The sequence below is a fragment of the Psittacula echo genome (genome assembly GCF_963264785.1).
Source record: "Psittacula echo genome assembly, chromosome: 6".
Classification (NCBI taxonomy): Eukaryota; Metazoa; Chordata; class Aves; order Psittaciformes; family Psittacidae; genus Psittacula; species Psittacula echo.
In genome coordinates this window covers 72,825,957-72,838,940 of record NC_137743.1, presented here as the reverse complement: position 1 = coordinate 72,838,940, position 12,984 = coordinate 72,825,957, and the positions used below count along the sequence as shown (strand labels likewise).

The 12,984-nt window shown below is 48.2% G+C and overlaps 1 protein-coding gene across 1 annotated transcript in view; it reads left to right on the top strand.

The window, feature by feature from the left end:
* Positions 1-7,792: 7,792 nt before the first annotated feature.
* Positions 7,793-12,984, top strand: part of KLF7 (KLF transcription factor 7) — a gene marked incomplete at its 3' end in the record, with an annotated part of 55,960 nt that continues 50,768 nt past the window's right edge. Inside the window, exon 1 of the mRNA XM_080622193.1 lies at positions 7,793-8,272. Coding sequence (XP_080478319.1) covers positions 8,171-8,272 — 102 coding nt within the window. The 5' untranslated portion in view covers positions 7,793-8,170. The remainder of the gene's footprint in view (positions 8,273-12,984) is intronic.

Sequence of the window (12,984 nt, the reverse complement as noted above, 5' to 3'; positions counted from 1 at the left end):
GTCTTCTCCAGCCACCAAGGGAGCAGGTACAACAGCTACAGGCCAGTCCCTGTGCATTAATCTGCACTTTCAGAGGATATGGGTTTTATTCTGGGTTCTGACTTGCTTTGTGACTTTGGGCTAAGCTTTGTCTCTCTCACATTTAACCCATGAGTGCTTGCATTGTGTAACCAACACCCCAGGATTAACGGAGCATTCTTGGTGCTACTGTTTTTGTACTAGCAGCCAGGTATCCATCACCCAGTGATGGAGCGTGCAACACAGGTCAAATGGGTATGAGATGCTCTGCTGAGTGCTGTTCATGCTATAGACAGAGCCATGTAGACCCTCAAGGGAAATAAAAGCCAAGGAACGAAGATTGTGGTGGGAAAGACAGACTCTCCCTCTTTAACAACATCCATTTTCCTCTCAGCTGTCCACAGTTGCCAAGCAGACAAGGGCTAAGCCCCCTGAAGAGCCTGGTTGTGAGCAATGCTTTTTTTTTTCCCCAAAGGAAAAGCCATTTCCATCTTTTATTTTTCTTTTTGTACAACAACAGTCAGCGAAGAGATGTTCTTTAGAGGGGAAAATGCTGTGATACCCAGGTGATGTCCCTGTGTCACACCAGCAGAGCCTGACTGATAAATCGCAGCAGGGACTCTTGCCTGGGGTTGAGTTTGGCTCCAGTTTCTTTGTAGGATGCCTGGCCACTGCTGTGGGGTATGTGTGTGCTTTTGCCAAGCCAGGTATTTTATTCTTCATACACCTCTTGGGGAACATGAAAAGCTGTCCATCAAGTGAGCAGCAGCATAGTCAGGACATCCATGTTGCACACAGCACAACCCACTCTGCCAGGCTCTGAGCCTCCAGCTTGCTTCCCTGCACTCCAACACTTCCTTATTCACACATTTGCACTTGACTGCGAGAGCCACATCTTCAGCAGCTTCCTGTAAGGCACAGGACTAAGAGGATCCCCAACAGAATGTGAAAACAGAACAGTAAGAGTCCTGCAGCTTCCAGCAGGAGACAGGCTTTGCTTTCAATGCCTTGCATTTCCTTCATCTGTGATAAGTCTGGGAAGAAAACCCAACAAAACTGCTCTAACCCCTGCTTTCTGGAGAGCCCTCTCCTTGCCCCAGGGACCAAGCGCCACTGGTGTTTGCTGTGGTGCTGCAGAAGAACTGTGCACAGCAAAGACTCCTCACTGTGTGTGTTACCTGTGCTGGGATGCCAGCTCTTCTTAAACGGGCCCTTGCTGGTTAAAGATAAACCAACACATTGTCCAGAGTAATGTGTGTAATATCACAAACCAGTCCCTGGTTACCGTCTGCTGAACCATGCCAATATTCTCCTATTTTATTTTAGGGTTTCCTATAAATTACCTTAGTGTGATCTAATTCAGTCATTAAAAGGTCACCAACCCAGAGACACAGCACACGAATGTGTATTCCTCATGTCTGCTGACAGCATCTCCAAAGGCTGCTGGACCCCCTTTCTCAGGCCTCTCCCCAGTAGCACTGTGGCACTGCTAGTAACAGCAGCCCAGAAACGGCTACAAAGTGGACACTTCATGTGGAAGCCGTGTCCAGCCTGAGCCCAAGACTCAGAGGTCTTCCTTGCAGCTCGTTATTATTTATTATTTGGACTATAGAAGTACCTGAGAGCCTACTAATATGATCAGAGACTGTTTATACCAGAAGCTGAACACCAACAGAATAGCAATGATAACTGCCCTTGCTAAGAGGTTCAGAAAGATACAGATCACTTCAGGCAGAAAGGAGGACTCAAAGGCAGCAGAGGGAGTGGTAAGATCCAAATGGGTTCAGAGCTGTCAGTGGGACCCAAAGGAAATCATGTTTCCCACCAGTAACACTGAGGTTGTACCTGTCTGCCTCTGGAAGCTTTCACCCCTTACCATACTGCTCTGAGAGTAACTGCAGTGCTCTCCTGACAGCACTGCTTTGCATTCTGGCTTTGAAAACTAGGAGACAGAGACCAATCCTAACATGAACAGCCACAGCCATAAGGCAAAAATGGTTACAAGAAATACAAAAACCCTACAGCATGTGAACAAACCACAGCAGATGAAGCCTCCTTCCCCTTCCAAAGTGGAAACTCAATCCTTTTCATGTTGAGTGTGCTCAGTGTCTTTTCAGCATGGTGGTGTCAAAAGCCTTCAGGCCAGATCTGGATCAGGCCCATTCAGCAATGATTTCTAACCTCCCCTTGGAGAACTGGGCTTTGGTTTTTGTCTCAGCCCAGAGAACTCAGCTGGATAATATTCCGCTTCAGGATGGCACATACTGCTTTCTCATCAAACAGCTTCTGCATCTGGCCAGTGATCAACTTGCAAAGTCCACTGAGACTCTGGATGCTCTACGCTATGATTGTGGTTCAACCCATTCATCTCTAATCCTGAAGCGTGCTCTTTAGCTGCCCTGCAATTAAACCCACTGCAATGTCTGCAGGGCACTGATTTGAAAGGGAAGTGGAGTCAAATGGTGCCTGATTTTAGGAAGGAGGGGAGGCACAGGAAGCTGCTGTGAAACAGCCTCTGGTGCCCCTTTCCATCACTGCAGATCCGGGGAGCAGCTTGTGGCTTGCTGGAGTCAGGAGGTACCTCCACCCACAGATGTCCAGCACAGAGAATCATCCTGTTTCACAGTGTCCCATCCAGGCAAAGCTAAGCACTGGTGTGGGTGATGGCTGCAAGCTACAGCCATGGTGCTCCTCAGCATGGAGAGAGGAAACCACCTTCATCCCCTGTGCCCTTGGGATGTTGTTTCTGGGCTGCACCTGCCAGAAGGAAGCATGAAATACTGGACTACCCTCCAGATCACTGAAATGCTGCTGTGCAGGGATAGGAGAAAGCCATGGGGCCAACAGCAGAGGCCTTTCTCCAGGAAAATGAGGTCTGAGGAGGAGGCAAGAAGTTCAGAGGGATGCAGCTGGACAGGAAATAGGGATGTTTGGGGCTTGAGGAGAGATGCTTCACAATGGGAAAGGAAATTGTCTCCCTTTTGGCTGCTTGATGTTTGTTGGGATTTTAGTTCTCATCAGATATGGACACAGATGCACAGACACATTCTGGTATCAGGAAGTGGCAACTCTGAACAGCAGGGTGGCTTTTCAGCTCTCCTGCTGTGCCTCTGGCAGCCTCTTCCAGCCATACATTGCCGCCTGGTCATAAGCCACCACCACCACTCCCCTGGCAATAGCCTTCTGCATCCACTCCTGGAAGGGGTGCAGCTGAAGATCCAAGCATGCTCCAGCAGGCTACTCAGTGCTCTTCCTCCCCTTTGCTCTTTGCAAGGCTTTACAATCAGTGATAACTTCAACCCTACCAAACAGCAAGCATAGCCTCTTCCTTCCAGGAGTGACTCCAAATGAAGAATCAACACCTCTGAACACCCCTGTCACATGTTGTAAACACAGAAAAGCCATATTAACTCTCCATCTGAGCTGGGGAGAGGAAGAGGTACAGCTGACAGCCTAACATGCAGATGTGAGAGTAGAAGAAACTGGTAGCCTGGATACCTAGGCCAACCTGCCCCTGCAGGAAAAAGTGCTTTAGCACTTCTGTCAACTACAGAGAATACCACAGGATTGGAAACTCCATCTAGAGCTGTGTACAAGAGATCTCAGTGTAGCTGTTTCATTGGTACTAAAGCAGGTGTATCCAGTGAAATCTTTAAACTATACATTGATACACCTGACGGCTTTATGGAACTTTGTAACTGCCCAAACCAGGGCAATGAAACGCAAATCAGACACCCCAAAGTCCCCTGTAAATCAGCCTCCCTGTCGATTCCCCATTATACACCCTTCACCATTGCTCCTGGAGGCAGTGGGGATAGAAATATCCCCAGGGAAAGCAACCACAGCAACCGAAATTGCCATTCCGTGCACAGCAGTGGCTTGTAGGGGCCCAGCCAAGTGCAGGGGGTGATTCTGTGCTCTCAACTTGGAGAGGGTAGATGAGGTCGTTGCCAGAGGTCCCATGGCAGGCTATGAGAAATTCAAGCTCTTCCCAGAAAAGTGAAGTCACCTTTCCTCTTTCTCTAGAAGAGCAGAAGGAACAAGGAAATGTTTTCTTTCACTAGGAGTAAGCACTCCCACTGCCCCTTGATGCCAAAGATACACCCCCTTCCCTTTTCCCAGGTGCCAAGACCCATCTGTGCTATTGTACAACCAGCCATACCACCTCCCTGCATCTCCCCAGCATTTCACCATGCATAAAGTTTGGGTCTGGCCTAAAAATGTCCTCTCCCTGCCCAGGCTATTCTCTTTACCCATTACAGTACAGAGCTGTGCTATGGCTGAAATGCCCATTCTCACTCCCTGCAGGTCCAGCCTGCACCCTTTGCCTGAGTTGTTGTGTAGTCCTCTGTGCCCTTGAGCCCAGCTGTGTAGCAGTGGGGAGTCATCGCTCCTCCTCCATGCCTGATTGCGTTGCTCTTCGTGACGGGTGGCGCGGTTGGGCCGGAGCAGGGAAAGTGGCCATCTGCCAAGAGTAAGGTCAGTACAGCCTGGGAAACAAAAGAGAGCTTGGCAGAAATAGCCTGCTGCTACCTCTGCGTTAGCACAGGTAGATGCTACCTCAGGTGCTGCCCTGACAGCATTATACACAGCATATCACCACATTCAATTTTGTCTGGACCTTTCTGCTCTGCCAAGTGACAGCCCCATTCTGCTTTCTCAACTGACCTCCAAAGCAGAATATCCAAGACAATAAAAATGCAATGTCTGCCTGGAAACCACCCAGGCAAGCGGCCAGATCTGTAGCCCAGTTCTTCACCTCAAGGCTCACAGCCAAAATCCTGCCCTCAGACACAGTTCCTCCTGAAGCCAGCCAGAGCAGGCAGAGCAGCATCTGCTTGCCGGATCTGGCCACCAGTTACAGTGCAACCTGGGTGCATTCTGGGCACTTCAGTGGTGCAAAGCAGCTGAGCTCCACAACTGAGAACCATCTTCACCCTGAGGGTGGAAAAGTGCCTGTTCCTACAGGATATGTGTTCAGCAGAAAGATCAGGCTCAGACAGACAAGTAGAAAGATTTTAATTGATTCAAATGAGAACTACTCACTAGCAAGCAGAAGCGACTATCACGGCAGCGGGGACTCCTGGGCTGCCTGTATAAACCAAGCTTTGCAATAACCCAAGGCATGAGCAATCCACAACTTGCACAGGTTAGGTCTCCTCACATGCCAGTGTTAGAAGGGAGCTTGGACATCAGAGCACTAAACTTTCTACATATTGAAACAGTAGTTATGCTAAACAAGACCAGAAGTATAACAACGAAATGTTTTCCAGCCACAGGAATTAGAGCTTGAGGACAAAAACATATGTTTAAGTAGCTCACACCATAAACCTGTTCTTATTCTCTATTTCCTTGCCTAGGTCAGAAAAAGCCTCTGCATATGCATATGGCCTTGATCTGACAAGCTCTTAAGAATAAATGCTTACTGAAAGCTTTTTCTGAAACAGGTATTTTTAACATAGCCCTCTCAGTATAGGAGCTGTGTTACGATGCCCAAGTGCTGCTTCTTTCCAGGTCTTATCACCTTAGTTCAGCGCTGTCCTCTCCTGTCTCAAAGTTTTCCCTTCCCAAGGTGCACAGGAAAAGTGTCACTTTGCCGGACTGAGGCATGCTTGGAATTGGTAACAACAGTCTGTAAGACCTCTCCAGCAGTGCTCGCTGCGCTAACCTTCCCTCATCTTCCCACTAACACATACATTTACACATTTATGGGTATATTTATGAGAAAGAGCAGTTTATTATTCACATCCAGCCTCACACTGAGCTTTTCTGCTAAGCTGAACACGCTGGAGAGGGTCCTGTCTGAGACAACCCACATCTCCCTAGGAGAAGGCTGGGAAACACGTTTTCACAAGCAGCTCACAGGATACAGCCATCTCCAAGTAAAATGACCCTGGACCATCCAGACGTGCAGCCTCAGGGTCAAAGCCTGAGCCGCAGTTCCCATAAGCCATCCCACTACTTCTGCAACACAAGACTCAACCAGAAAGTGTTTCTGCAGAGCTCAGACCATTTATTTGAGAAAGCTGCTCATGTCCAGTCTCTCCTGATTACTGCAGCTCCTTTAGCAACACTTCATTTCTCTCTCTCAGTTTTGACTCCCCAGACTGCAGCGTGGTGGTTACTCTGCTTTATTCTAAAGTTACAGCAGTGGCGCTTGCCAACACCTACAAGAATGTACGGTTGGTGCAGCCATTATTCAGGCTTTCTTTGGAAAAGCAGCTTGCTTCAAACATGGCTTTCAAAATTGTTAACATGGGCTCAGTGTTGGAAAAGGCAATTTGTCCTCATCACAAGGAAAGGAAACATACCATGAACTAATTAGCACTGATGAGTTTTGCTGCCTCATTCTTTCACATCAATCTGAGCAAGGACACATGAAATGTGCATGTACTAGTGGCATTGCACCAATTTACACCAGCTGAGGCACTCGCTTCTGGTTGCAAGAGTAAGACAATAGCAAGTAGAGGTATCTTGGTCACTTAAGAGTCTCATGCAACTGCCCTAAAACCAGAAAGTTTTAACAACCCCTGGCAGCATCTGCTTGCCCTGATACCTCAAACTCACGCTGCTGACAATCCACCATACAAGGGCACTGGGGATGCTCATCCAGCAACCTGGTGGTTAGATAGGGCCCTGACAAAACAAATGGTGGGACTACAGCACACTCCACATTTGAGTGCAACAAAGAGAACATATTTCTTCCATTACTGGACGCTCCCCCCATCATCTTTAAATGAGCACACTCAGTTCTGCAATCCTTCCAAAAGCAGAAACACAACCATGCCCAGGGCCAGCACGATTTTGGGGAAGCTCTGCACGACGCTAACCATTTAAGGTCAAACAGCTCATTAGCCAACCCAAACACTCAGAAGAGGGCTCAGCACACAGCTAAGCCTGGTTAAATGCTGTAATAGATGCTTTAATAAGCACGCAAGCATTTCTGGAGATGGACTGGCTGCACTAACGCCGATGGTTTTGCCTTAGAAGCGGGGTTACTCTTGTCTCCACATACAGGCACCGAGTGCTTCCTCCTTACACTTGCAGCTCCTGCACAGGGTATATTCCCAGTCTGCTTCATTCTGCCACCCCTATCACCTACGCATCTTTTTTCCAGACAGTTGTGACTGAGAAAACCCCAGATCCTTCCTAGGTCTGGCCACCCTCAGACCCCGGAGACTCGAGCGCTAGCGGCTGGAGACAAGTACACGGCCGCACACACTGCAGGCTGCTCGGAAGGCAGCAAGCGCCCGTGCCGGCTTTCACCGGCTCCCAAGAGCCGCGGTTTAGCACCGGTTTTGCAGCACTTTCCCGTCGAAACCGACAGCCGCGGCCCGGACGGAGCACAAAGGCTCCACACCGCCCCTCAGCGCACCGCGCTCTACCGCTGCCGCGCGCACCGCCGCCCCCTTATATAGCGCCCTAAAAATAGCTCTCCGCGCACCGCCTCGCGGGCCGCGGGGAGGAGGCGGGAGCCGGGCTGCCGGCCAATCAGCGCCGCCACCGGCGAGCCCCGGCACCGCCCCCCGGTGCCTGAGCGGCGACGCCATTTGTCGAGAGCGACTTCAGGAGAGCCGCGGGCCCGCCCCTCCCGCCCCGCCGTTTACCCTACATGGTCACGCGCTGCCTGAGTGGGCCGCGCGGATGTGCGACTCAAGGGTGGGGGGGGGGTCGGGGCGGGGTGGTCGTGAGGCGGCCGTGAGGCGGCGGCAGGGGCAGCGGCGGCGGCGGCGGGGGGGGCCGGGCCGGGTTCGCCGAGGGAGAGTGAGAGGAGAACGGGGAGGGGGGAAAGTGATCTCCCGAAAATAAAGAGGGGAGGGGGCAGGGAGGGCGGTCGCCATCGCGCATGGCCGCGGTGCGCGGCGGCGGGGACGTGCCCCGGTGCGGCGGCCGTGGGGTGCTCCGTGCGCGCCGGCGCCGCTCGTCCTCCTCGGCCCGGCCCCCGGCCCTCGCTGTCCCTCCGCGCTGATTCTCTCCTCTCTCTCTCTCTTTTTTTAAAGTGTGACCGAAACAAAACAAAGCCAAAGGGACGCTGGATCTATCATTGGTTGATTTTCCTTCTCTTTTTTTTTTATGATCAAAAACAACCCCCCCACCCCAGCAAACAAACACACACAAAAGCAGAAAGAGAGGGTCTTGCTCACGCAGCAGCATGGATGTCTTGGCTAATTATAGTATATTCCAGGAACTCCAGCTTGTCCACGACACCGGCTACTTCTCAGCTTTGCCATCCTTGGAGGAAAACTGGCAGCAGGTGAATCATTTAAATTACTCCTGTAAATCTTTTAAGCGCAGACAGTCGATGCATTGGGGCTGCGTTGTTGACTTTATTTTTGTTCTTTGATTCAGGGTTGGGTTGGGTTTTTTTTGGTGGTTCTTTTTTGTGGTTTTTTTTTTTTTTTTTTTTTTTTTTTTTTCCTGCGTGGGTAGACCTTTAATTCTCTGTATTTTTTTGCCATGACAAACTGAGCAGTCCATTCGTATCTGTCTGCCTTCAGTCTGTGCCGAGCACCCCCGGCAGCACCTGAGATCCGGTGGCATTCTTTAGGCTTTTGTTTTTAGGGTGTTTTCATTTTATTTTTGAGCTTAGATCTTTTTGTTGTTGTTGGTTTTGTTCTTTTAAACAAGGCTGATCACTTCCAGCCAGTGCTGACATCTGGCAGCTGGTGGAAAAGGAATAGATCATTCTTATTTTCAGGTAATTAGTATATGTCAATAAAAATCGTAGCTTGAATCGGAGATGGAGGGTGGGCAGGTGTGTGAAAGCACTAGCGAAAGCTTTTAGCCTAAATTGTGTAACTAGGGAGGTGACTTATTTTTCATTCTTTTTTATTCTTTCTTCGTTTAGAAGGTGCAGAGAAGCACACACTTCTTGCTGTATCTTAAAACAATGACGCCTTAGGCTGGTTCCAGTAAAGCAACGTGTTTTGAGACACTGAAGGGTTCATATGCAGACAGAATTAGGATAAAGATGGAAATCAAGTATTATAAATGCATTAAAATGATGACTGATGGTGTGAATAAATAAGACCAAGGAGAAGAGTAAGTTACAAGGAAAAGAGTTGTATAAAATGAACTGTGAGCCCAAATGCGTAGATCTATGAATAGTTACCAGCTAGGATTCTGAGGGAAAAGGAAAGGCAGGATTCCTTATTACGGCAGGATGTTGTGGATCCTGTTTCTTGCTGTGATTTTCTGGTAGAGGTGATACACCAAGTGAAATCTGGAAACTAGTGTCTCTTTAAAAGAAAAAAAATATCCTGTGGTGAGTAGGAATAGTGGAGTGCGGTTGGGATGACATGTGGTCCTAATGCAGCGCACAGACCCATGACACTGTAGGTATAAGAATAACGAGCCACTGGGTTTCATCTTACCAGCATTCACCTTAGTCTTGGCTAGTGTGAGGGTAGCGTGTGTTGGGCTCCAGTAAGTGATAGCTTGGGATGTTAATTTAATTTTTCCTCAGAAGTGTGTGTGTGGAGAAACGTGTACAGTAGGGCTGCAGGGGTACACTCGGCTGTAGCATTGTCATCAGCTGGAGTGGGGCTGGATCTCTAAAGGTTTACCTTATTAAAATTGTTTTGGCTTCAGCTTTGTGTGTGTATATGCAAACACACCAGAGGGTTCTTGACAGCTACAGTGCGAACACTTTCAGGACTTAATTTGCAAAATGACTGATCCAACTTTGCTTTATCCTCCACGGGGGAGGGGACGCTTTTTGTTATTAATATTCAGCTTGCACATCCATGATGGTCACATCTGCTTGCCTTTTATATTTGTAACATGCTAATTAAAGAGAAAAGGTTAATATAATTTCATTTAAAAAAATAGTTTAGTAGCATTGTTATTGTTGGATTGGTTGCATATTCAGTTGCATATTAGCAACAGTCCAGACAGTCCAACGCGAGATAATCTGTTGACATAGCCAGCATGCTTTAGGCAGTACTGTGTGTGATACTCTGTCTCCTGCTGCCTTCTTTTATGTGTGGAAGAGCAGCAGTTTGTTTTATACAATAAAATGTACCTACCCAAGCCCACTGTTACTATTGTGAAATTTAAACTCACGGTTTCCTGCTTAAACCCCACTGATTCTTCACATATGTCTGAAAAGAGAAGTTGAAAGTAATTTATTACATTTTCCCTCATTTCCCCTCAAATCCTGCAACCAGTGCCTGATGTTTCATAATACATCCTGTATTTACAGTTTGGTTTTATTCCCCTGTTGCTGCCTGGACTCTGCTTGCAAAAAGGGGTAGCAAAACAGATGTACTGGTGGTGGGAGCAGCTGAAGCTGGCTGTACAGAGCATGCTGTCATGCACACTTGGCAGACCCACTGACACAGAGACCCCAATTTCATTCTTCTGAATCACTTGCAAATGTAGCCATGTCTTGGGGATTTATTTATTTTAGGCAAACCGTAGCAACTTTGGGAGAAGGGATGTGTGTGCATGTGTGTGTATTTCTAAAGGTATCCCTTTAAAGTGTCAGGCTGCAATTGAGACCCCGGGGGAAAAAGCTGGCAGGGCAGTGACTGACCCCTGTGGGAAGCATCAGAATTGCAAAGCGGCAGCTTTAATATTGAGTGAAAACACTTGAAATCGGTCTTGCTTCTGCTCCCATGAAGCATACCCAAGCTCCACAGAGTCTCCAGAGCAGTGCTTCTCCAAGCAGCAAAGCAGCACCCTGAAAGATTACTTCAGTCTCTTGAAAAGGGGAAGTATTTGTGTGGGTCGAGAGCAGGCTTCCTTGTCACGTTGTAAGCTCCAGTTTCTTTGTGATTAGCAGCTCCTAGTGCTTGATGTGGAGAGGTTAGTCTCTGCCAGTTCTTGCTCGTAGAAATGGCATCTGCTGTGACACCATGAAAGATGCACTTGCCCCACTGAAAATCAGAGCATGCCTTGGGGTGAAAGTGATTATAGTCTTGTCTTCCTTTTCTTGTGAGTCTGAACCACACTTTTGTAGCTGCTGGCTGAGCACTACACAGCTGAGGCAGTTGCTCATATTTCTGATTGTGAAATACCCATCACTCACAGAGGGCACTGACAGCACAGGCAGGTTGCTAAATGCTTGCATGCAGTCAGCTGATCTCTGCCTTGTTTCCTTCCCACTGCAAGAGAAATGTGAGCAAGTTTGGTATCTCTACTTTTGACAATTATCATTGGAGTTGAATGAGAGCAACCCAGCAATATGAACAAAACAAACAGATTTTGTGTAGGCAGAGATTGTCATCTCTTGTGTAGGTTTCTTTTTTAGGAGGAAAAAACACAAACAAAAACCCCCTCACTGCACCCTGGACATAGTTTACATTGTGAAAGTGGAAATACTTGAAGTGAAAGCTGGAATTAAATCCACGATGTATTTCACCTTATTTTAAAACCCATGTTGGGAAGGGAGGACTTGTTTTTTAGGCAGCAAAAGCTTAACTTCACTATGTCAGCCTTGGGTGTACTCCTTCGAGCAGAACACTTTTGAGATCAGGAGGATTTTATCTTGGAGTGGGAAGGTCAGGATCTAATGAGTAATTCATAGCACAGCTTCCTCAGGAGACAAGAGAACTTTGTTTAGTCTTTGCTTAGCTTTTCCAGCAGTGTTGAGCTGCCACAGCACTGAGGGAGACTAAAGGAAGAGGTAGGCTCTGTGCATTGGAAAATGAGGCGTGTGCTGTACGTCAGCAGGTTGGTATCTCAGGATCTGTGTGTTTCTGCCTGGTGCTTCATGCTGGCTCTGATTGAACAGTCCTTGTTGCTCTCTATCCCTTTGAGCTGACTGCAGATTAGGACCAGGGTAGGGGGAGATTTCAGCACCTGCATGTCTGCTGTGGTGCAGCGGGAGGACCTCTCGCCACATATGCTGTTGCTCAGGCTTAGCTGTCTGATGTGGCATCCCTGAGATTGGAACCAGACTGCTGGGAGAGACAGCACGAGGCTGAAGAGCGCCTTGTTACTCTGCAGAGGAAGGAAGTGGGTAGGAGGCTGTTTTTGAGGGAGGCGACTGTGAGTGAGTGTAGCCTGTGCAGCTGCACGTGGTCCCACTCTCAGTGCGCCAGGCCGTAAAGAGCGGGGAGCAGGGCTGACAATTGGGAAGAGATGGACATAAGGTTTCATTCTGTTCTTCTTGCTTGGATTTCACAATGTCATTTGGGGGGTAATTAAAAGATCAGTGTGCAGAAGGCATCTTTTGCAGTCGGCTACGTCTCTTGCTTTCAAACCATCCCTGCTACTTCTCCATAGGCCTACTAATTCTCCATAGGCTTCTTGTCCTATGTCCTCATTGTCCTTGTATGGAGAAAAGGTCTTATCAGGAGACATTTTGAGCCTCTCTTCATACTCTGTGGGGCAATAGGGCAGCCTCTAGCATGGCAATTCCCATAATGTTAGAGCACAGGAGCACAAAAGAGCGGTAGATGCACAGGGTCACCATGTGTGTAGCTGATACAGGTATATAAAATCAACAGGGCTTAGGTGCCAAACTCTGGCTGCTTCTCAAGGAGCCAGCCTTTCCCATGTGTGTCATCAGGCAGAACAGGTCACATTGGCTGGCAGAAGTGGAAATGGCATTATGTTGTTTGCCTGATAACCATTGCCCAGTAACATTTCCTCTTGCCTTGGCTGACCCAGCTGCTCTCAGCTGCAGTAAACAATTACCCTTCCAAGGAAGATGCACATTTCCTGTAAAGCATAGGATCAAGGAAGCCTTTGTTTCACTCTTCACTCTGACATAGAGCCTTTTTTACATATATTTAATCAATACTTCAAGCCTCAGTTTCCCTATTTCTGAAGTGACCAACAAAAATGGTGCTAAGGCATGGTCTTTGCAGGGCTTTTGACCCATTCTGGCAAAGGGCTTTGAGATCCCTGTGCCATGTGAGAGCAGAGTATCCTGAGATGACTAATCTAGAAGAACTCTTACATCTTAATGCTGACTTCTTGTTGGCAGACAGGGTCATTTTCAGGCCTATAGGAAAA